The sequence below is a fragment of the Hyperolius riggenbachi genome, chromosome 3 (genome assembly GCF_040937935.1).
Source record: "Hyperolius riggenbachi isolate aHypRig1 chromosome 3, aHypRig1.pri, whole genome shotgun sequence".
Taxonomy (NCBI): domain Eukaryota; kingdom Metazoa; phylum Chordata; class Amphibia; order Anura; family Hyperoliidae; genus Hyperolius; species Hyperolius riggenbachi.
The window spans coordinates 210,964,540-210,990,042 of NC_090648.1; the positions used below are offsets into that span (position 1 = coordinate 210,964,540).

The 25,503-nt window shown below is 41.8% G+C and overlaps 1 protein-coding gene across 3 annotated transcripts in view; it reads right to left on the bottom strand.

Moving 5' to 3' along the window:
• Window positions 1-1,474: 1,474 nt before the first annotated feature.
• Window positions 1,475-25,503, bottom strand: part of SCAMP5 (secretory carrier membrane protein 5) — a 54,445-nt gene continuing 30,416 nt past the window's right edge. For all 3 annotated transcript variants that reach the window (XM_068275622.1, XM_068275623.1, XM_068275621.1), the window contains exons 3-7: window positions 19,859-19,987; window positions 15,434-15,590; window positions 13,817-13,918; window positions 12,309-12,426; window positions 1,475-7,923 (exon numbers count right to left, since the gene is read on the bottom strand). In XM_068275622.1, coding sequence (XP_068131723.1) covers window positions 7,729-7,923; window positions 12,309-12,426; window positions 13,817-13,918; window positions 15,434-15,590; window positions 19,859-19,987 — 701 coding nt within the window. In that variant the 3' untranslated portion in view covers window positions 1,475-7,728. The remainder of the gene's footprint in view (window positions 7,924-12,308; window positions 12,427-13,816; window positions 13,919-15,433; window positions 15,591-19,858; window positions 19,988-25,503) is intronic.

Here is a 25,503-nt window from a genome sequence, read left to right on the forward strand (position 1 = left end):
ATAAGTCCGAATCCTTGGAATATTTGGATAGGGACGCATCTAATTTAGGACATTTAGTCCATTTATCAATTTCTGACTGTGAAAAAGGGAACTTTCTTTTTGCCGATTTTGGGATAAACAAGGGTCTCTCTGGATTTTGCCACTGGGATGTAATAATTTCCTGCAGAGTTTTATGGATAGGAAATACCCTGCCCGTGGCCTGACCCAGACCTGAATACACCTGATCCTGAGGGGTAAGTTCAGGAACTGCCTCCTTAATTTGCTCTGTAACATACACAGCTTTAAGCAATTCAGAAGACTCATCGGGAGAAAATAAAAATCTGGGAGTTTTAACTGTTTCCTCTCCCTCTGATCTGGGCTGCTCTCCTTCCTCCTGTGACATATTCTCTGATAAATCCTCCCCCTCCTCCTCAACCCCTAAAATGTCGGGAATAATGGAAGGTTGAGAGGGAGCAATATTGGAAGGACCTGGAAGAGGATCCATAGCAGGTGGCACAAAACTTTCTTTAAATGTGTCCAAAGTTTCCTGCATGTTTTTATTTACTGATTCCATTACTCCCTTCAAAATATTAGAAGTCTCTGAAACCACAATGGCGTCAGTGCAGGCCTGACATATATTCCTAGGGGTCTCTAGGGCAATTTTTGTGTTACATAAACCACATATTTTATATTTAGGTGGTGCAGTAACTTTGGGCTCAGTCTTTGCCTGGAAAAAAAACATATGACAAGACATCCACACCCCAGACCCGGATGGCTGCACCTGGGAAGAGGATTTGGCCGCCGCATCTGCCTCCCGCTGTGTCTGCTGCGGCTGAGGTTGCGACATCCTCTCTGGCTAGCGGTGCACTCGTGGAGACGCCAGGAACACGCTGACTCAACTTCCTGGCTCTCCGAATTCCGCCTCCTCCCCTAGCCGCGTGACTACTCCGCCGCATCACTTCCGCCTCTCTGGATTGGCTGGATCGGCTGTCAGACCGGATGCGCCTTGCAGGGCCGGCGTCTGACGGAGGAAGGGAGGGTATTCTGGCCACACTCCGCACGGAGACCAAATACCTGGCTAAAATGTATCTTAGAGGAGGTCCGCGTCTAGCGTTACCTCCTGTACGCCTCGCCACCGTCCTCTGCCTCCTCTGGGAAAAAGACTCACCCTCTGGTGAGTACAAGAAAAATAACAAACGGGAGCTTGCTTCCTTTAGGTGTTTCCGTCACGGAAACACAGATGAACTGAGGATGGAGGGTGGGCGGGGGCTTTTAAACTTCTTGTTGGTGTGTTTCCCCAGATCCTGGGCGGGACCGGATCTCAGGTTGTCCCGGATGACAATTAGAGAAAAATGTCTAAATACATAAGTCTAGCCTGAAAAAAGTGGAAGTGTCTAGGCTCTCTGATCAGTTGGAGGGCAGCTCCACAAATATACTCCTTGTAGGTACACTTGTGAGTTTCCAATCCTTTAAATTACACGCACACACCACGCCATAGTTTGAAAGCTTTCTTTATTTTTGTATTTAATCACACACATTTTCCACAACTCTTCTCACTGAACGTCAATAAGTTAAGGTAAACAACACATAACATGACAAAATACCAAATTAATTGAATCTTGGCAGAATTTCTCAAAGGTCCCCAATGAACCATTAAGAATGGAGTGACTTGTTCACTGCCAGACTCAAGGGGAAAAATCATTACCAATATCCTTGTATACTTTCCCCTTATTTTATTTTGAGGATATTGCTGAAAAAAAAGATGTAAACATTACTAAGGGAATGGTTACTATAGTATGGCATTACAATACAAAGATACTTGTATTAATTGCTAGTTGAAGGTCTTGGGTATTACAAATTCTCAATACATTTCTCAGTAAAGAAAATAGGCAAGTGACAAACAGCATTAATGTTATACAGCAACCAATTTGCCATGTTTCTAATACTGTACTGATATTTCAAGGGCAGGAGACTTGATGGCAATGATATGCAGTATTAATGTAAATGTTCGCTAACTCATTAGCTGATACTTCTAGTAGTGCTGAGGGAAACAGAGGCTGAAAATTTAAGTCTCAACTAAACTGAAAATTAAATTGGCTGCAGGCAAACCAAGGTGGCAAGCTGTTGATCAATTAAAAAGCAGCTGATAAATTTGCAAAAATGCCGGTTAAGAAATCGGCAGCTCTAAATTTATTTTGCCTGTGACAGCTTCAGTTCCCTTTTGAGCGCAGTTTTAGCTAATTGGGGAATTTTCTTCACAACACTAATGTCTACATAAGAGCGAGGACCATGATGTGCCAGGACAAAGATTATGCATTACTGCCTGGCATTCCCCACAGTCCTCCAGAAAGTTGAAACATAGGCACTTCTCCCACCTACGCCCCATAAAGTGGCATAAAACTGATATTAGAAATCACTTGTACCTATTTCTAATACATTTAACAGATTTCTCCACTTTAAAAGTCAGGTTAGGTCCATTTATGTGTGACCCATCAGTCATTACCATGAAAATATGTGACTATGAGGGAGGAAGCAGAGAGCAGTGCGAATACGCCATGAAGACGTACCTTCTGCCTGGTACCGTTGACTGGCACTTGCGGATCAAACAGGTAATTAAACAAATGTATGTATAAAAAGACTGGGTGGAAATAATGTTAAACATAGCAATAAGTACAAATGTTTTCTAAAGCCAGGTTTGTGCCAGGATTGTGACACACAACAGAGGCAGGTTACAGGCACATATGCCAACTTTCTGGTACTCATAGTGCTGCAGTAGATTCCAGAAGGGCCATTATGATGAGAACTGGTACCTTGCATGTTCTGCTGGATAGCTAATTTATAGGATTTTGAGCAGTAATGGTTAGTATAAAAAAACAAAAAGACACCTCTGTAACAATAATGGCTGAACACTATTATATTTATAAGACAACCATTCAATAACATATATAATATTAATTCTGTGTGGAAGCACCTCCTGGGTTAGCTGTTGTATATATAAACACCATTAGAGTACATCTGAAGTGGTTTAAAATAAAAAAAAAAGATAGGTACTCACCTAGGTAGTGGGAATCCTCCAGAGGTTTCCTGAATCCTCTCACAGCAGTATTCACTACTGGCCATGGACAAATGCATCCTGACTGGGCATACAGCAGTAAGGTCCACACATGCCCAGTAGAATAAAGCGCTCCTGCATGGGGGAGGGGGGGGCGTAACGACTGGTTTAGTTCTACTTGGCCTTACTCACACATGCTCAGCCAGGATGCACTTGTCTGGGCGGAAGAAACTTATAAGATCGGCACGAGTTTAATAAAATTAGAGGGACCCTCTGGAACGGTGGGCTGTAAGAGGATCCAGGAAGTCTCCCGCTACCTAGGTTAGTATCTCACTTTTTTTTTTTTTAATTTAAAACCACTTCAGGTGTACTTTAAGTGATCTTGTAAAGGCTTTCTACTCGGTCTCCTCAGGTTGTACAATTGACATTTTCTTTTATTATTAAACTTTTGAGCCTTCTTTCACAAAGTTTCTCAGAACTCTATCACTATGTATCGGGAAAATGCTCCTGACTTGATCACTACAACATAAAAGGATTTAATGAGAAAAACATCACGTCAATAATGGATAACATTGACTTTCAAGAACCTCACCATAGTGAGAGAGAGGCATTCATTGCATGTAAAGGAACAAGAGGTACCATGTTGGTTTATCACATTTATCATAAAGTGAAACTGATTTCACAAAAGTTAATATTCAATTTTGAACAACTGTACAAATAAAAAATGGGTTAAAACAGCTGCCTGCACGCTTCAAAAAAATGTCCCACTCTTAAAATACATCCCTTCTTTTGACCCTTCCATGAAACATGGGTTTCCTGTAAGAGCTCTCTTCCTATTTCACCACCTTCAGCGATCTAACAAGTACCTCTGAGAGCCACTTCTGGTAAAGCTTGAAAATTTGGGTTTAAGGGTCCCTTTTTAGTCAAATAGCTTGACACTACCCTGAGCAAACCATACTATATAGCGATTTCATGGCCCTTTCTCCTTATGTCCCTCATGTGGACATCTGATTAGGCATCCTTTCCACTAACTGTACTTACTTCATGGTCAGAGTAAATATTTAGGCCAAAACAAAAGGCTACATTTTAGTGGTTTGGTAATGGGGAATTGGGCTAGGAAAGCATGCCATGGCTAGAGAATTATGTTCATTTCAGAACTAACCACACAATGGTTTCAAGCAAGCTGCTTGTGGCAAATGCACACAGGTGCATACTCCAAATTAACATTGGAAATTGATAAGGCTCTTGCAGTTGCTTAGAGTGAGGGAGTGATATATGGGGGTCTTCCATACCGCTAAGTGAAAGATTTGCTTGGACTACAGGCCTCATCTGATATACAGAAGGCATGCCTAGAGTAGAGCAAGTAGTGTAACAGAACTTATTTTCATTTACTATGTATTTATTCATTTACTATGTATTTATCTTCCATTTTGACTTTGTTCTTGTTGTCTGGCATAATTCTAAGAAAGGTTTTGTGCTATACTCCTCCCCATGTAAGTTTTTTGTAAACATGTGGCAGACCCCACCACTTTACTTTATGGGGAGACAAGTGCAAAGCAAATATCCAGAAACGTTCACATTTTCAATACTGTAGGGCTGATTTATTACCACTGGCAAAACACTGGATAACATAAGTGGTCCAGCAAACTTACATTGGATTATTTTTCAACATGTCTAGTGTATAGTGTCAAACGTTTGCAAGCACCACCTAGGTCATATTAAAACAAAGTAGGGTTATTTGTAGGTTAGTAAACTAGCAGTTATGTCACTGTGCTCAGTTCCAGGAATTGCAATGAGTTCATTTAATTTTAAATAAATCCAGGCTATTATGGAGTCATTAAGGAGAAGTTCTTATTCACTAACCTTTCAGCATCCTCACTATATTCTGATATGACCAAGATGAACGTGGCAAACAGTTACCACCCAACAGACACTTTTTAAAAACTCCAGTCGAGGTTTGTTGGGAGTTGTTCTCCAGTGTGCCCCAACAATAGCAAATCACACTACTGCCACTATTGCAGGACTTCTAAGCTGCTCATTCAGCAATTCAACCTCATTATTGTCAATTGTGGTCCTAAAATTGTTACTGTACCTAACATATATAGAAACCATGTCATCAATACCCAGAGAGGCAGGTGCTGCCTCAGATTAACATAAGCAGCAGGTGCTGCCTCAGATTAACATAAGCAGAAGGGGGTTTTAAATAATTATGTATATATGCATATCACACTACAGTTTTAAAAAGGTATAAACTGCAAGTATAAGGGCATTTAATTCATAATATTAGGTTCTGAAACTACACTATATATCAGAAACCTTTTATAAAAAAAAAAAAAATACCATTCCCTGTTCCCTGCTCTCAAGCTGACTGGGCACATGACATATTTTATGCCACCTATGGCGTGATCAAATCTATGGAGTAAACCACACTTTCGCTCAGACAAAACAAGCCACACAAGTTCTGACTGAATCCTGAGCTTATGTTTCTGCAGAGATCACCATCATTTATTAATTTACAGCAATTCTGGCAAAAATTTGCTGTAGTAATTTGATAATTTATGTGTCTGACCATTGATTTTTTTTTTAGCCTACCAGTGCTGATTTTTGTCAGTATTTGTTTTGGAAAAAAGAGCTTTGCCATACGGGGAAGGTTAGAGAGAGAAGTGTGTGTCTGATCACCACTCTGTCATAATCACTCCCCAATGTCCCAGTCTGTCACCTTTCCTGGATCTGTAGGCTCCATAATACTGTAACGAGTAAGTGCAGTGCAGCAATGCAAGAAGGTGGAAGAGAATTACGTGAATCTGTATCCAAATCCTGTAACACAACACTAGCCTAACCTGTGAAATCATTATGTAGCTGCTCAATGTCTGTCTTCAAAGTCATTCTTCTTGGCTTTGACCGGCGACAGACAACCTGAGCGGGAAAGGGCGAGATTTTCATCTCAAAAAGGAATAGCTGATTTACCAGTGAAATAAATAAAATGTCAGTACTAGCAGATCATAATTCCAAATATTTCTCACTACTATAAACTGAAGAGTAACTACATAAAGTTGACCTGCCTCTTCTCTCTTCTTTAATGATGAAGGAAGAGACGGGTGTACTTAAAGTAGCACAGAGGGTAGTAATTTACTCATAGGTCCGCTTTCATAAAACTAATCCGCACAAACAGACCACAGTACAACCCACATTCATAACATTGTGCTGCAATATATGTCACAATTTGCATCACCTTATTTCTGTATAAGACTAAGGACAATGTAGGTGAACAGAAAAGTAAAAAACTGAAAAGACTGTCACACACTTGACATAAAACACTATATAGTGTACAGCACAGGGAAGATACACCCAGTATCAATATGGAAACTATCGGCAGAGTAGGGATACTATGCATAATTATGTAGTGCAGCATCTAAACCTGGAAAAAATTACTGATCATCATTGTCTAATAAACATGACAAGCCGCCAAGTCTGACATTTTTGGACTGCCCTTCATCATATCTTTGTGAAATAAATTCAGCAGACCTATTGTGTTAGAGAGATTAAACGTCAAACTCTGGGCAAATCAAAAAGGTACTTGCCTATACATGTGTAATCGAATGTGAAACCCATCAATCAATTCAGCCAGGCTTTCCACTAGAAAAGGTGAACATGTAGAGGCTCTGGGGGCGAGATGCTGCATCGCAGGGTAGATGCAGTGTTAGGGCTCGTTTCCACTAGTCACCGCACGGGGCTACGAGACGCACGACAGCACTTCCTGGTCTGTGAGTATGCAGATGAAGCCCAGAAGCCGTGCCATGCGTGGCTAAGGGATTCGATGCGTCCGCACGGAAAAATGCTGCAATGTCAGCGGAATCGCTATTCGGTCGGCGGCAGCATTATTCCCTGTGGCAGAGTTTCCCTGCGCAATTTGCCTGCGGAGAAACTGCAGATTCTGCCCAATTTCCGCAATAGTGGAAACAGGCCCTTAGGTGAACCTCAACAGAGCTGGTGAAGCAGATGTATCCACTATTATAAGGAGAACGAAGAACTTGAAGTGGCCAGAGAACAGATGGAAATACAATGGCATAAATTGATCATTTCTTTTGCCAAATATATGAGAAATGAGTGAGAATTAAGCTGATACTTTGTTTTAATATGCCAAGGGCGGAGTTTTAACACTCTGTATAGAACAGGATGGCTTGTCAATGAAATATATGGATGCTACAGCCACACCTTTGGTAGCAGATGCAAGGTAACAAATTGTAAACGTGCAAAGGAAGCACATCATCATTGCTTACTGCAACTCCCTATCATTTCCTTGCATCCTGTGGAATCAGGTGGCCCGTTTACTGCCCAGGGGGGCCGATTTAGATTACCTGATGCCATGGTCTATGTGGCCACCTGCTCTCTATATAAATATATATAATATGTTACTTTATTCCTACTATAAAACCTAGTTAGTGTAATAATTCCAAGCGATTAGCCCACACACCACATGTGGTGATGTATATACATAAGTGGAACTCAAACATTTGCCACTGGCAACCAGGGCTGGATTCTCTCTGGGACACCATTTACACGCCACTATCAATTTTTGCACCATGTCAAAAGGAATGGGTAGAGAATTGAAGAGACAACTGAACTACTAGACAACAGCAGGAATGAAGGTTCCAGTGACCCCCAGGGAATGTACATCTTGAAGTCCCAAGAATCTCTCACATTTGATTGGAGTAGCCATAGTTTGGTGTGGCAGAGTACTGAGGTTCGTGTTGCGTCATGGCACCTTGTGCTGCTCCCATGGCTGCGTTCTGAGCTGCTTGCTGGACATGAGGATTTTTCCAAGCACCTGTAGTCCACTCTTCCTGTGCCTTGCTCAGGCTGCCTCCAGCACCACGATAAAATTTGTGTACCTACATAGGGGGTGAAAAATCAAAGATTTATTTTTGTACTGTTTCCCAGCAATCATTGTTCTACTCCTAAGTGAAGGGGCTGTGCATAACTCCCTGCAACCAGTAGAGGGTGCTACAACACTTATAATAAGATTATGGTATGCAGTATAAAGTCTGATGACAACCATACTGGAGGTGGCCACACACCATACAATTAAAAGATCCAATTTTTCGCCAATTCAATAATTACGATTGGTTGTCCTGAAAAATCGAGAGCTTTTCTTTGTTTTTGATAGATAAAGTGATCAGTTTTCCCTTTTTTTGAGATTGAACATATTGTAAATTTCAGACCAACTTTATCAAGAATTGTATGGTGTGTGATGGAATTTCAATTGCTTGATGTACAGTTCCAATCAATTTTTTCTGAGTTTTCATTTTATACATGATTGGGGAAAAATTACGCATAGGTGTGTGTGGTACATTGGTCAGATTTTTGAATTGTTACAATCAGTCAGAAAAATTGATTGCTATTCTTGAATTGAACAAATATTTAAAAAATTGTATGGTGTGTGGCCACGTTGAGACTTTCACTGTAAGACGCTTTCACACTTGAAATGTCGGTTATGGTGCAACGCTTCTGCAATAGCCCCATAAGGCCATCACTGCTTCTGCAATTGGATGCAGTGATTTTCCACGACACAACTCGATGCAACACAGTAAGTGTGAAAGGGCCCTTACAGACCCACTCCAGAACGTAAAAAAAGTTTTAGATTGGGTTTAGAACCCCTTTTGGCTTTTTATACGAGCAAGTGTACGGGCACCTTAAGACTGTATAATTGATGGACACCGTACAACCTACTGGTAATATCTGTTCAGGGAATCAGTGAGGCAGCATGCCAGGTAGCAACACTATGTATAGAGCCTGACTAATTCCCACTAAGTACTACTGTGAAAAAAAGCTCTTGGGTTTTAAACCAGCAAATACACCCTGGAGCATAAATCTATTGACAGTGGAAACCAAATAGACCTTTTAGCATAGGACAGAGAAAAATTCACTAACATAAAATGGAATCGACAAAACTTGGACGAGATGACCCAGCAGTCCGGATCTCTTGCCGATGTATCAGGGCCACTGTATACATATGATATTCTCTGCAGACTTTCCCAGCTGGCTGCCTCAGCCGAAAACCATTTAGCATTTGTACAAGACTTTGCACAGTGGCACCAGTGTGCGAGTGTGGCTTCATTAATGACAATTTTACATTTTGGTATGGATGTTGACTGAGAATCATCGTGCAGGCATGCTGTTTAGAGAGTATCCACATTGTCTAAAATCATTTTTTGTTTAATCTTCTTAAAACAAGCCATATATATCAATATTTCTTCAAGATACAAGATTAAAATCCACGCACAGTATAGCATACTAGGTCAGAGCACCATCCTTTTTCAAGCTCAGGACACATGAGAATCACCATGTAGGCCTTATTTCTATCTCTGGTGGCCAACCTCTTCAGCTTTCCACCAATCAGTGTAGACTGCTGTACTATGGTCCTGATGGAAAACTTCCAAGGCACTAAATTCTGCGTAAAAGTGGTGGAGTGATCTATCTTTGGTATAACCTCCCATATCTGCACAGAGGTCAATATACAACAAGCATGAAGAAAGGCAGATCTGATGGGAACAGTGTAAAGGTCTGAGCCACCAATCATTATGAAGCCTACACTATATGACAGAAGGCTCAGCCAATCAAAAAGAGCCACTGAAAAAAAGGGGGAAAGGGGAGAGAGAGAGAGAGAGAGAGAGAGAGAGAGAGAGAGAGAGAGAGAGATATACACCTCCCAATAAATATTCACACAATGAACACACCAATCATCACCATGCCAACAGCATCTGGCAAAAAGACGTATGAATGACCAATCAGTTATAGGTTAGTGAGAGCCCAACTCATAGTATACTCGGTGGCGAATAATAGGTTTCCCACTGAATGAATTTCCTCTAAGTACGATTAGCTACCAGTGTATAGCGGAGGCAAACAAGCTACCACACATACACACAGCCACACCAAATGGCAAAGAATAATCCCCTGGTGTAGATGGAATAATCACGGTGTGTCAGTCCTATACTGTTACAAAGAGGCCATAGTACCAACAGGAGAGGGGGACCACATCTAATTTGCAAAACACCTCCAAACAAAATACATAACCTTCTTATAGTCAGATTATTATACTCTCATCCCTCCTATATAGACCAGTGTTCTCCCCAGGCTCTTTTAGGTGGGTGCTCCACACGGCTATTTTTGGTGACCACCCGGCTGTTATCTGCTCACCTCCTCCTCTGATGTAAGCAGAAAAGCGCCAGCCCTGCTTTCTCTCATCTCGCCCCACCTGGCTATTTTTTCATGCCACCCGGCTACTTTTTCATGCCACCCGGCTAGAAAACAATTCTGAGGAGAACACTGTAGACGTACCCACAGTTCCACCACATATCTCCGTTATGCAGAAGAAAGATCATAAAGACATCCTATTGGTACATTCTATCACATACAACGCAAAACATAATCTCCATTTAGACCCATGGGTCTGTCCTCATTCTTATTGTACATTGGCCACAATGCAGACGTGGGAGGTTATTCAGAAGATAGCCCACTCCACTCCTTTTTATGCAGATTTTAGTGCTCCGACATTCCCCATCAGGTCTGGAGAACCATAGGAAAAACTGAAGAGGTCGGCCACCAGAGAGAGAAATAAGGCGATGGCCTACATGGTGACTATACTCTATCCTGATCTTGATAAAGGACTGTGGTTCAAAACGCCATGTGTCGCTCTGACCTGGAACGCTATACCATGCATGGATTTTAATCTTGTATCTTGATGAAATCAAGGATTTTTAGATGGTGCGGATAATTTCTACAAGAATTGACAAGTCCCCTCCCACCACCCCACCCTCAGTGGCTCCAAGGGAGAACCTGCACTTCAAAATCCCATTGGTGACAACCAAATCTAATTCTACCTATACGATCCTGAGAGGACACAGAATAGAAAATTGAATGATTGTTGTCTGTGTTCCTAGCACTTCCTGTTAGGACATGGTGAGATTAGAACTCTCCCAGATGAGACGACAAACAACAATAAAACCCAAAACAGTTTCTAACCCCTTTTCACTCTGTCCAATGCTAAAATATTTTCTGAAACTAAAACATTGGTATTATTATTATTACACAGTATTCCTGTCCTTTTCTGAGGGGACAGGTGATGGTCATAAATCTAACAAAATAAGCGCTACTTACCCGGGGCTTCCTCCAGCCCCAAGCATGTCCCTCGCCGCAGCTCTGCACGCAGGTGTTCGCCGCAGCTCCGTCCCAGTCCCCAACCACCGCCACGTGGACTGGAGCGGACTGCGCAGGCTTGCGCAGCCCACTCCTGTCCACGTGGCGGTGATTGACAGTGCCGCTCACGCAGGCGCAGTATAGGCCGATCTGGAGGTCGGCCTGACGTCATCGCCGGGGACCAGGACGGAGCTGCAGCGAACGGCTGCGGGGAGAGCTGCGGCAAAGGACATGCTGGGAGCTTGGGGCTGGAGGACGCCCCGGGTAAGTAGCGCTTATTTTGTTACATTTGCCTGATAACTCCTTTAAGATCTAGGCATGGAAGTGACAGCTTTTGACTTGTCAGTAACTAGTCGGGAATATACTGAACATCTTTGATAAGCTAATTACAGCCATAAAAGTTTTCCTGGCAGAATACAACTTCTGAGGGCAGGGAGAGATAAAATACATGAACTATTGAACTTCTTCTAACTCTGGGACACTTAACAGGCTGACACTGATAGTAGGGATGATCAATGAGATGCAAATTCTTCCAAAATTATTCAATTTTTTTTTTATGCAAATGTATGCAGTAAACCTAGGTTTAGATTGATTGGTTCATTTTCAAGCTGCATACATTTACATCAACTCAGAATTTGCATATCTGTGATCATCCCTACTGATTAGAAAACATTCAACCTACTTTGTAAATATTTAAATATAAAAGAAAACCATGGTATACTTAAAGTCATTTTTAGGAGTAAGAGGATAAATAGAATGGTTTATCTCATCAGTTTATTTTCACCGTGGGTTTGCTGGATTTTGCGCTATGACTCCTGCCATTGGTTCACAGTGATCACATTGTCAGGAGCCAATGAAAATCGGCCTCTGACCAGTGTATGGGAGCCCAGCTGTCAGGCAGCTTAGCAAACAGACTACAAAGTAAATTTACATCTATGCCCTGGCAGGGATAAGAGGCATTAAACAGTAGATTTCAACTGCTTACTTCTGGAAAAGGTTAATAGGCAACCTGCTGGAAACATTTGTGTAAAAAAAATAAAAAATAAAAAACCTACTATTTTTACTGATACTGGCATCATACCTTAGTCAAAGCTATAAATGAGAGTACGGCCACAGCTGTGAACATAATGGTAGGTATCAGCATCACCACTGCAGCTCCCACATTTGTTCCAAAGAAGGAAATGGCTGCAATCCATCCACTGCAAAGAAAAGAGAAACAAAAGAGAGTTATGTGATGGGGAACTTATTACCTCACTTTAAACATCGTTAACCCTTTCTTAACCCTGGTACATTGTTTGCTTCATGATAAGCAGTGGTTTTTCTGCAGTACATTGCTGCACAATTGTCAGCTAAAAAGAACACACTCACTGGCCAACAGTCAAGCTAGCAAAAGCTCTTATGGTGCCCATACATGGTACAATTGTTTTCATCCTATCTTACCATTTCTATGTAGTATAAGAGTAAATTAAGTGAATATACTGAAAGGATAATTTGGGCAGTTCCCTTATATTACATAGAAATGGTAAGATTGGATGAAAAAAAAAATTGTACCATGTATGGGCACCATTAGAATTGGGATTTTCCATACATCCTGATTCCAGTGTTGGGGAAGTGTAGCTATACCCCACTCTGTTATATAAGGACCACTATTAAAGATTGTAAAAAATGTAAAATCCATGTGTATGCATACATAAAAGATTACATTTGTCCAAGAGTAAAATGCACCATTACTTTTTTATTATGTAAAGAGGGATAGAGAGAGCACTTGTTGTAGAAAACATTTAATGTCAACTCTACCGGTGATATTCCATAGAGATGAAAGTTCAGTATAATAAAGATGGAATATACTATTGTGGGTGCATAAATGGTGGGTGCTGGGCACTGAAGAAGCTGACGACCGTTTCAGGTGTTAAGCGCCTCCAAGGTGGTGTGCCGGATGGGTTAGCCATTTTCAGCTTCCAAGGTTAGTGCTGTGTCTGAATGCAGCTTCTCTGGCCAAGCTCTGTTCCCATAATGGGCTGGCCCTCGTGGTCATGGAAACGTGTCCCCAATGGAATTGTGTAGAGGCACTTAACATCCAAATCAAGCTGTTCAGCACCCCCCATTTATGCACCCACAATGGTGTACCAGACAGTGCTTTCATTTTCTAGGGACACAGTTTTTTCCCATATGAGCTGCCACAGTAGCCATCTCCACATGGGGCATTCTCTGGAATTCCTTTATTTTGCAAAAGCACTAACTAGATGGCAGTCCAACTGCCAGAAAAGTTTAAAGTAAGTAGGCAGGTTGGGCAGCATTTTTAAAGCTATTTTTCAGGAGGAACTCTTGAAGAAAAAAAAACCCCATGCACAATAGTAAAATATCCACCATTTTACTGATGTTCTACTAGCAGCTATTTCTGGCGCCCACATTTTCCCACCACACATTTTGCATGTACACGTTGCATTGCTTAAAAGAAAGATCATTAACCGCTACATATTTGGTGCTGGAACGTTCCCAATGACTGCAAGGAGAAACGGTAATGATTTGATAGAATCATCCTGCAGGTGACATGAGATGGCTGATGTGAGGAAATATACAACGTCTCACCAGACTCCCCATCCAGGAATTCCAACGGCTTGGATTATGCTGATAACCAGCTGGGCCATGAACGTGAAGAAGAAAGCCATGAAATTAAAGGAGCTGTCTGTCCTGTCATGGGAGAAAAAGCACAAGTCAGACACAGAACCTGTTCACATAAAGGCTGAACACAACTGCTGCAAGTGAAGCACACGAAAACCTTCACACCATGCAAACAAGCCAGTGTTAGCATAATGCATAGCGGTTACTGACGGCTGCACACATAGTATGGACATAAATGCGTTTATTACACATAACATTAATGCAGAACTAAAGTCATGAGACTGAAAATAAAACATACCATCCATATCTGTGGGAGGTAATGGATCTGCAGGACTTGCCATTGACAGATTTTCTGTTCACATATAGTACGGTAAATCCAAACCTTGCAGGCGTGTATGGCTAATTAGGATAAGTGGAGGTAGCCATACACTTATAGATTGCCTACTGATATGTCAAAGCCATCGATTCCTCTCTGACCTGCATCTAAGCAGAGAGGAATCCATTCCCACTACACAAGGCACATCAATTTTCTTCTATTGAAAAATCAATTGAACTGCAGCGTTCCAGTGTTCGATGCAATGCTATGGTTCGCCAGGCGATAACCACTTCTGCCTCGCCCCCAATACGTTCTGTGCCATCGTGAAAATCGATCAGACTTCAATCAATCCAGACATGTCAGGGTAATAGATTGCTGGGGGATTCAATCAAAGACATTGAATCTGCCAGAAATCAAACCAGAAAATCGATAAGCGTATGGCCATATTTAAAGGACAACTGAATAGAGAGGGATACGGAGGCTGCCATCTTTATTTCGTTTTAAGCAATACTAGTTGCCCGGCAGCCCTGCTGATCTTCTGCCTCTAATACTTTCAATCAGACCCTGAACAAGCATGCAGCAGATCAGGTGTTACTGACATTATTGGCAGATGTGACAAGATTAACTGCATGCTTGTTTCTGGTGTTATTCAGACACTATTGCAGTCAAATAGACCAGCAGGGCTGTCAGGCAACTGGTATGGTTTAAAGTGAAATAAATATGGCAGCCTCCATATTCTTCTTACTACAGTTGTCCTTTAAGCACAAACACTGCAGTTTGTGGTAGAAAGATAAAGGTCTGTGACAGAACTGGTGCTAAAATCTCCCTCCCCCATTTTTAAAAAAAAATTTTTAAGTAGAAAAAAAACAAAAAAAAAACCTTTAGTTCCGCTTTAACAGTATTTAGTAATGTACTGACATTTCATAAGCCATTACATTAGACAAAATGCCTTGGCGTTGCTTGACGTGTACTGTAAACATGGGGGATGGAGTAACACACAGACATCTATGCGGGAGAGTTGTAGACAGACAGGCTAGAGCTACACAGTCATTTCTATTCTTTTAATGACAGATCGGCTACATATACTATATGCAAATCCTACCACTCATCTACAGCCTACACACAGAGATCTGTCACATTCATTTATTCTGAAAGTGTAGCCCTAGCCTAAACTGGTGTTAGAAAACAGTCATGATTAAAGGTGACAGGCTTGAAATAGAATAGAGAGGGGGACAGATTATTTCATGTAAATGAGCAGTTATACTTACTTGAACGCTTTGTAAATAGGTCTGAACCAGCACACATAGGAGCAGGGAGTGAAAAGGATGAGCCATAGAAACGCCAGGCCGAAATTAATAGCTCCACCTCCTCCAATCAGCCACGCCAGGCAGCCAATCAGATTCACCGCCAGCGTGATGCTGTTCACTGCACGCACACACCGGGTCAGGCAAAGGCACACACATGCAGCAAGGAAAGAGAGCCAAAGATCAGAATATGGTTGGGGTAAAGTCACAGCAAAGGAGTCAGGATCCAAAATACTTAAAGGAAACCTGAAGTGAGAGGGATGTGGAGGCGGCCATATTTATTTTCTTTTGAACGATACCAAATGACCGACAGTCCTGCTGAAGTTTCTGGCATCAGTAGCATTTGAATCACACATGTGAAAAAAGCATGTGGCAAATCCAGTTACACTTCAGTCAGAGCACCTGATCTGCATGTTTGCTCGGGATTTATGGCTAAAAGTATTAGAGACAAGAGGATCAGCAAGACAGCCAGGCAATATGCATTGTTTAAAAGGAAATAAACATATCAGTCTCCATATTGCTGTCACTTCAGGTATGCTTCAAAGTGGACATTTGTCCTACCATTTGTGGCCTGAGTGCTACAGTCAGCCTTCCCCCTCCTCCCTCACTAAATATACTTCCAGTGGCCAGTGGATTCCATCTATAGTCATGCAATATTGGTGACAGGATTTTTATTTATTTTACAAGAATGTTTTATTGAAAGCTTACAATACAATGCATGTGATTTATAAGCTTAAATAAAGAATATAAGATACCTATGGTGACAACATGGTGACATGATTAGTGGGCACACCAGTTTAGTGACAATTGGCCATTAGAAGCAGCTCAGTGAAGGAGGAAGGGTTTATATAATACAAGACACAGATCTAAGCCACGGCTGGACACAGGTTCACTTTAGATCTAGCGCTTCCACCTCTAGGAACTCCATATTACGTTCAGAGAATACTATCACATGAAGCATAAACATCGCTCCAGCTTTAGGAAGCAGCCCAGAATATAAAACCAACAAGAAAAACCCAGATTAGCTGTAAATCACAAGGTCATTTCTGTGCTTGAACATGTTAATCACCATCATTATGGAAATAAACAAGCCAGAGAACATGTCTGTGAAGCAAGCACTGCAGTTAGCGTGTGGATAGAGTGTAACCCTATAGGAGAGCTGGTGCAGACAAAGGCAGATTCACCTTGGCAAGGAGTCTGCATCTGAAGAGTATTGTGCTGACTGTGGCAGAATCAACCTGAATACCTCATAGTTTGTCATGAAGGTAATGATGAAAATAAGGGCAGACCAAACGTTCCATATACTTCATTTAATGTTCATAAGTCCAGTTCCATTACTATAAAAACAATGAGCATGCATAGGATGGAAATAAAAGGAAGAACATGAACAGAATGGTAAGCAAAGGAGGATTCGTTTTTTCATGTCAACACTGCACTGCAAGAATTCAGCAAACATTATTTTGGTGCCCTACCTTGTTGTCATTCAAACACCTTCCATCAAGAAAATTTCCAAACCGCAAAGTGTCTGAAATAACTTGATCAGTTTAACAGTTTTATAACATTGAAATAGAGTATATGGATCACAAGTGGAAAGCAGAGCAAGAACCCCATCTCAGTACACCTCAGAATATGCCTGGGGACACTACCCATACAGAAGCTTGGAAATTCAGCGGTATTCTGTGCACCAAATGGTGTGCTGCCTTCATGGATACAAACCATTGCAATACGTGTATACTGTGGGATTGTGACATTCTTGTGTTTAGCATATCTACCATGAGCAGATTTAAAGTGCAACTCCAGCTTTCATTCCTCTATTTACATTTTGTGCCATAGGGAAACAACTGAAACCATTATTTTATGGCGGTCTGTGAAACTTTCACATCACCTCCAAGATGTTACCATGTCAATATAGTTGTTGACTGCAGGTAAAACTCATAGGGCTCAATTCACTAAGACTGTGAAATGTTCTCACCGTGTTAGAACCAGCCCTGTGTCCAGCAGAATGAAAACCCAACCTACCAGATAAGTTTACTGCCTTGCAACTTCTTTCCTTCATTCCTCAACTGCTGTGGCTGTATTACATGTACCTGGCGTTCCACCAGCCATTTACCCACCACCAACAGCATAGAACTTCAGTGACAGGAACATCTGCATCTCTCCTCTTTCCTGCAGTCCCTCTGCAATCCTCTGGCTGGCCTGCTGTGGTGCAGACGGGTCTATCTTGACTTCAGAGAAGCAGGAAGACCAAGACAGAGGATTGCAAATTGGGTGCAGAAGGGGGGAGATGCAGATCTGCCTGTCACTAAACTTCTGTACTGTCTGTGGTGGGGAAATGGGTGCAGGAGCATCTGGCAACAGCAGTTGAGTAGGAGGGAGGAAAAGCAGCCAAGATGGAGCTTGAGTATTGCCCAGCAGAGAAGTCCCCCAAGCAGCCGGTCACTGATCTTGTGTGCTTAAAGTGTACACGAGTGTACATACATATAATCATGTCACACGTCTCCTCGTGTACACAAGGTAAACGTCACTGATAAGCAAATTACAGCAATAAAGGTTTCCTAGGAGAATACAGCTTCTGAGGGCAGGGAGATATAAAATACATAAGCTATTGACCTTTTCCTAACTCTGGGACACTTATTAGGCTGGCATTGAGCAGAGGCAACAAAACATTCAATCTAGTTTGTAAATGTGTATATATAAAATAAAACCAGGAGATAAAAAAAAAAAAAAAATCATTTTTAGGAGTAGGAGCATAAATACAATTGTTTATCTCATCAGTTTATTTTCACCTCAGGTTCACTTCAAGCAGTGTGATGGCTAATCATATCCCATCTGGACTATTGTAACACCTTATTCTGTAGTTCACCAAAAAGCAGACTGGCACCTCTCCAGTCCTTCCTAAACGGGCACCTCTCCAGTACCTACTAAACTCAGCTGCCCGTCTCATCCACCTCTCCTCCCACTCCTCTAAGGCAGTCCATCTCTGCCAATCCCTCCATTGGTTACCCAAAGGGTCCAGTTTAAACTCCTCACGCTATTACACTAAGCTCAACACAAGTTGTTGCCTCCATGTATTTCCTAATCTCCAGATATCATCCCGCCCGGAACCTTCATGCCTCCCAGGAAATCCTCTTGTCCTTTATAAACAAAACACACTTCGTGCTGGCATAGGCTAGTTATAATGTCCAGAGAGAACAAGAAATGGCACACACTAGATCGCCACCTCTATTAATAAGTGAAATAAGACAAACAAGAGGCAGGCGCTCACAGCTTTGCACAATAATAACTCATATACGTTAGTTATATGTCACAAACATGTTAGACACATCCCCCATAGGTCCTCAAAGTCCACATAATTCCAGCAGATGAATGTTGCACTTCACATCTGCTAATAGGTCGCAACACACGGTGAGTGCTACTCACTTGGGTGTGGTGCCAGCTTTCTGTCTATATGCCATCCTAAGATTTTTGATAGAAGAAGTAGGAATTGGATGTGAAGTGCAACATTCATCTGGTGGAATTATGGGGTCCCCAAAGTCCACATATGGTATATCTATTTTTCCAGTAATTTCCCTATAAAATAAAATAATTTCCAGAAAACAAATATTACCCAGAGAACACCTAGAAACCATATGTGTATTACTTAGATGTCATAAGTAATGAAAAATGTATTGCTATATCAATAGTAACAGTGCTGAAATGACAATAATGGCCAGGAACCTGAACTGGTTAAGCAGAATAAATAAAGTCTTTGCTTATCATGCCATTTTAGCAGTCCTATTCTAGGGAAAGCATGTGAATGACAATACGTGTAATATGCAGGGCCGGCCCTAGACTTTTTGCCGCCTGAGGCAAATTTAGGAGAAAATTGCTGCGCCCCCCCCCCCCCCCCCCCCCCCCCCGTGGGTGCAGGGGGGCCGGCCGCCGAGCCGGAGGGGTAGCGGGCAGGTCGGGGGTATTGGGCCTAGCGGTGGGGAGGGGGTCGGACCCCCCTCCCTCGCCAGGGTCCCCCGATCTGCGCTCCCCTCCAGCTGTAATTAGGAAGCGGCCGCTTGCAGATCGTAAGAGGCACGGGCGGGGAGGACTCACCTTATCCGCGTTCCATCGTGCGCTCCACTGACGTCACTTCTTGCATCGCCGTCCACTTACAATACAGTGGGCGGCGATGCAGGAAGTGACGTCAGTGGAGCGCTCGCTGGAACGCGGAAAAGGTGAGTCCTCCCCGCCCGTTGCCTCTTACGATCTGCAAGCGGCCCAATACCCCTGACCTGCCTGCTACCCCTCTGGCTCGGCGGCCGCCCCCCCCCCCCCCTAGAAGTTTGCCGCCTGAGGCAAATGTTTCACCCCGCCTCATGAGCGGGCCGGCCCTGGTAATATGGGATCCATACTCACACATCCATAAATAGTAAAGACGTTTGGCTGTAAGCCGATGTTGGTCTGGAATATCAGTTTCAAAATCTTGATAGAAGCATGGCTTCAGAGGTATGAATCGAGGTAGAGGAGGGAAGTTATTCTGTTTTTCTGCCAGGGAAGCAAAATGTATGGATGTTAAAGTACAGGTTATGCTTACCAGTTCTTCACTTACCAGTAACCTTACCCTAAAGTAGCATTTCAGAGTTGTAAACTTAACATATTTAAGAAGTTGCTAAAAATTTAAGCTGCTGCATATTTCAGATATTTATCCCACCCAGCATGGGTATTTGTAAAAATACACCTCAAAACACATTATACTACTTCTCCTGAGTACAGCAATACCACATGTGTGGCACTTTTTTGCAGCCTAGGTGCGCTAAGGGGCCCAAAGTCCTATGAGCACCTTTAGGCTTTACAGGGGTGCTTACAATTTAGCACCCCCCAAAATACCAGGACAGTAAACACAAATGACCCCATTTTGGAAAGTAGACACCCCAAAGTATTCAGAGAGGGGCATGGTGAGTCAATGGCAGATTTCTTTTTTTTTGTCACAAGTTAGCATAAATGGAAACTTTATTTACATTTTTTGCGTCATTTTCTGCTAACTTGTGACAAAAAATTAAATCTTCTATGAACTCACCATGCCTCTTAGTGAATACTTTGGGATGTCTTCTTTCCAAAATGGGGTCATTTGGGGGGTATTTATACTATCCAGGAATTCTAGCACCTCATGAAACATGACAGGTGCTCAGAAAAGTCAGACATGCTTCAAAATGGGAAAATTCACTTTTTGCACCATAGTTTGTAAACGCTATAACTTTTACCCAAACCAATAAATATACACTTATTGGATTTTTTTTTATCAAAGACATGTAGCACAATAAATTTGGACAAAAATGTATTTAGAAATTTTACTTTATATGAAAAATGTCAGCACAGAAAGTTAAAAATATCATTTTTTTGATAAAATTCATGTGTTTTTTGATGACTATAATAAAAACTAAAAATCACAGCAGCAATCAAATAGCACCAAAAGAAAGCTGTATTAGTGACAAGAAAAGGAGGTAAAATTCATTTAGGTGGTAGGTTGTATGACCGAGCAATAAACCGTTAAAGCTGCAGTGGTCTGAATGGAAAAAAAAAGTGTTTTTAGACTGCAGTCCTTAAGTGGTTAAGTAATTACCTTTGAGTCTGAAATCATTTTTTGATCAAAATTAGCTACTTTGCAGTTTTCCTCTGCTTTTCTTTATGCTGTCCGGCTGGTGGTCTATTTTCTAACGGTTCGTAAATATGGCGCTGCAGCTGCTCTGCTTTCATGTTCAGAGCGGCTGACAGCGCGTGAATTCCCTCTCCCCCACCCGTGCACAGTTATCAGCGCACGAGCGTCTTGTACTCCTGCTCGCGTCCGTCCTACAGGGTGCAGAGATGCCCGTGCGCTGTCACCACACTGACGTGATCACGCGCACATGAATCACGAGGTGATGTGCGCACATATGATTTGCCGCGCGCCTGCTATTTAAAAAAAATCAATGGCACTTGGACCCGGGGAGGTCTGGGAGCTCATTGACTGGCCAGTCGATGGCAAATGCTGAGGGGGCACAACATCAGGGACAGCAAGGACGGAGGATAAGTATAAGAGCAGACACTAATGTAAGTGTCTGCTTAACTGTAAAAAGATACATTTTATGTGTATTTTAGTAAGAGGAATTGATTTAGGTTTCCGTTAAAAAGACATTTTTAGGAGTTGGAAGATAAACAATTGTTTATTTCATCAGTTTATTTTCACCTCGGGTTCACGTTAAATACATTCATGCTCCTATACATAGATTGTGAAAAGTTACAATGTAACAACTAGTTAATAAGTTTGGATCAGATTCAGCGGTTTCCTGTAAACTAGGAAAGTTCTGACGTTCTCTTCCTGTTTAGGGTCACTGTCTTTTTGTCTCTGTAAACAACTTGTGCCTTTATGTCTTATAATAGAGAAACGTTTCCTTTAGTTTATCGCTTCTTCTGCAAAAAAGTCCTGTGATTGGTCTGCGGGTGTAATCCGTGAAGGACTGTGATGGAAGCTTAGCAGCTCACTTGAGACTACATCAGTGTACAAGGCATACTGGAACACCCCCTAGTATATACACTCAGCTAATGTGTTTTGCTGGGAATTGCTGTGCTTTGGCTACTAGACTGCTGCAATAATCCAAATGTGTGGCTCCGGTATAATAGGCAACCCAACTTCTGGTCTATACTAGAACTGATAATTAAGGGACCACCACGGAAAAAAAAAAATAATAATTTTAATATATACACACACACACACACATACATACATACATACATACATACATACATACATACATATACACACACACATATACATATATATCTATCTCAACACATAAATAAAAAGTGCCTCTCTGTGCAATAAATTACTCTTCTCCTATGTTGCTGTCACTTACAGTAGCTTTGACAAAACTGACAGGTTTTGGACTAACCAATCTCCTCATGGGGGATTCTCAGGTTTTCTTTATTTTCAAAAGTACTTAGCGAACGGCATTTAATCAGTCCGTCAGTGCTTATGTAAAAAATACATCAGATATTGAGAATCCACCAAGAAAAGATGGTCTAGTTTAAAAAAAAATCTGTCAATTCCAATAGATTTCTACTAACTAGTATAAGTGACAGCAACATAGGAGAAAAGTAATTTGTAGCACACTTTTCTCTGGGAAAGATTTACTTCTTATTTATAGTTTACATGCATTTTAAAATGTTACCATTTTTTTTGGTCCTTTCAACTTACAGAAAGACATGTGCTATATCCCAAACACTGGATGAGGGGGAATGTGACTGGCCAGCCCCACTCTTGAAATGTCATGGATAAAATACTTTGCATAGCACTATGTTAATTACCCCTCCTCCCCCCCCACTTTCCATAGACAAGAATGAGATAAAACAAGCCTCTTCCAGGAAAGACACAGCAAAGAATTATTCTGCATTCTGCACTGGATTACAGCATGAAACTTGTAAAAATACTCTGCTGAGGACCAGGACTGCCTTCATTTTTCCTCTCTGCCTGGTGAGGGCTTTAACACGGTTTCCCAGACTGCACAATACCTTGATCTGATCCAGCATTACTCATCTCAGCTGGAATATTCAGCTCATAAACACCGCAATCCTGGTCAAACATGGCAGCACTTCTTCCAGCCGCCCACTCTTCACTCTGCAGTCCTAGCCAAATAGAGTGAGCAGCAGTCCTCCAAATCAGAATGACAACAGTATTTATACTCACCCTGCTTACATGCCTTTCTTGGTAAGTAAGCAGCATGTTCATCTTGCAAAACATGGTGGTGGACACACTATATGAGAGGGCCATGAGGAGAAGATGAAGATATATAAGCAAGTGGAAATAGTGGAAAGTAAGGCCCCTTTCATACTTCCCTGCATCATGATACTCTCCCCACTACAGCTTGTCTCAGTGGCCATTAATGTCTGAGCCATGCTACGCTATCCATTGTGCGATGGAAGTGATCCAGCTGATGCAGAGCCTGCAGTGCGATGCCGCACTGTGTGCATGGTAAACGATGCAATAGAAGTCAATCTGCAGTGCGCATATGGACAAAATCACTCAACACACTTCCTGTCCGAAAGTGTGCATGTAACTGAGGGGGTCAGAGGTTTCTGATGCCTGAAGTTACTGGCTTAGACGTTTGCAGGAAGGGGGGGGTTGCTTGTAGCCTAGTTACATAAACTGTTTATAATACGCCAGGACCAAAAAAAAAATTAACTGCAGATCAGAGATCAATGCACCTCATAGCTGCATTAAATTATATTTCATCAGAATCGGAATGAGAAAGTAATCATATGTCTGTTTTGTTTGTTTTGCATTATTCACTGAAGTAAATACTATAGACCTGTCACCCGATCAATAGACTGTTAGCACAGCTGTAGACTCCTTAGTGGAAAGGCCAGTGATTGGGAGGCAGGCTTGCAGTGGTCATCTCTGACAAAGAGCATTGTATTGGAGTCTGCAGCTGTTAGCATGGCCTTCCAGGAGCTGTGTGACATGTTCAGACATCCAGGGAGCTACCCGCATGTCACAAAAACATGGCCAATATAGATCTTTTCAATGGCTTCATTTTTATTTTTTTTAAGTTTTCCCCAGAATATTGTTTGATAGTAACTATAGGAAAAAGGTCATACTGTGCCAATGTGGTAATCTGCAATACCTGGTTTACAGCATCTTAATAAAGATGAGAATCTATTTTACATCTGACTATAATTCATTAACCTTGCTTAGAACAAAAGAGCACTTTTCTTAAAGTAATACACCTCAGCTTCAACAAACGCAGACACCATTTGTAACAGAATGCAAAGCCTGGGTTGTCTAATAGAAAAACTTTCAGACTGGACTTCGCCTCCTCATGTTTCAGGAAGTAGCAGACCCCCCCCCCCCCCCTCCCCCCCCTTCTCAGTCTCCTACAACCCCCTGCTGGGGAAATTAGGTCCCCACTCTGTGTGTAGTACTGTATTTAAATACATAAAGTTGACTGTCTAGTGCTCGGTTTGCGCTGATACAAACCGATTTAGAATTTGTTTTTGAGAGTAAATCATGTGAATCAGCACTGGATAATATACACACACACACACACACATATACATACATACATACATACATACATACATACATACATATATATATATATATAGTTCTATGTGGCAAAAATAGAAACAATTAACTTGTCATTTAAAAACTTTTAGGCAATAACAAGAAAAAAAAAATTGATAAAGTACTTCCTGCATTTGTATGCGTTTATCTAGCCTTTTGACGACTAATGGATTTGAATGGTTCAGTTTCAAAAATTAGCAAGAAATCTACATCAACTCATATCTTGGACTATCTCTACTAATGACTTACTCATGCCCATTTCCATGACTTCTCTAGGGTTGCCGTAAATATCTGGCACTCTCATCCCTTTAGGGTCTTAGGTTCAAATCTGCTGCGGTGAAAAACGTGTTAAAGCGCATGGCAAAAACCGCATGCTCTTGTGCATGCTTTAGTGCGCACTTCAGTTAGTTGATCTGTGCTTTTTTTAAGCATGTTCTGATTATGGTAGCAGTTGTCAATAAAGCTTTGTCTTTATATGTAAATGTATTTTTTCCCCCAATTTGGGGTAAAAACAGATTCGCTTCTACACGATTCTATGCACTAAAAAAGCGCATCCATTCACTTGCGCTTTACAACTCAACGCACAGAAATGCACAGCGCATAGATGTGAACCAGGTACATTTAATTACATGGGAAAATCAATACCTTGCAGAACGCACAGGGCAATGCGCTGTGAAAAGCACACAAAAACGTCCCTGATGTGAACAAGGCCTTAGGGCTCTTTTCCACTAGCCTGCGATTTGCTTCTGATCGCAAATCGCAAGGTAATGGAAACTGCAGCAGCAATTTCCATTAGTGCGATCCGATTGCGATTTTGGTCAAATCGCAATCATAGTTCTGCCGCGTTTTGTATGCGATTGAGCTGTACTATAATGAGTATAGTAGCTCAATCGCAATCGCATGGTGGAAATTGAAACGCGATTGCGATCGGAATCGCGTTCGCAATCGCATTTCATAGTGGAAA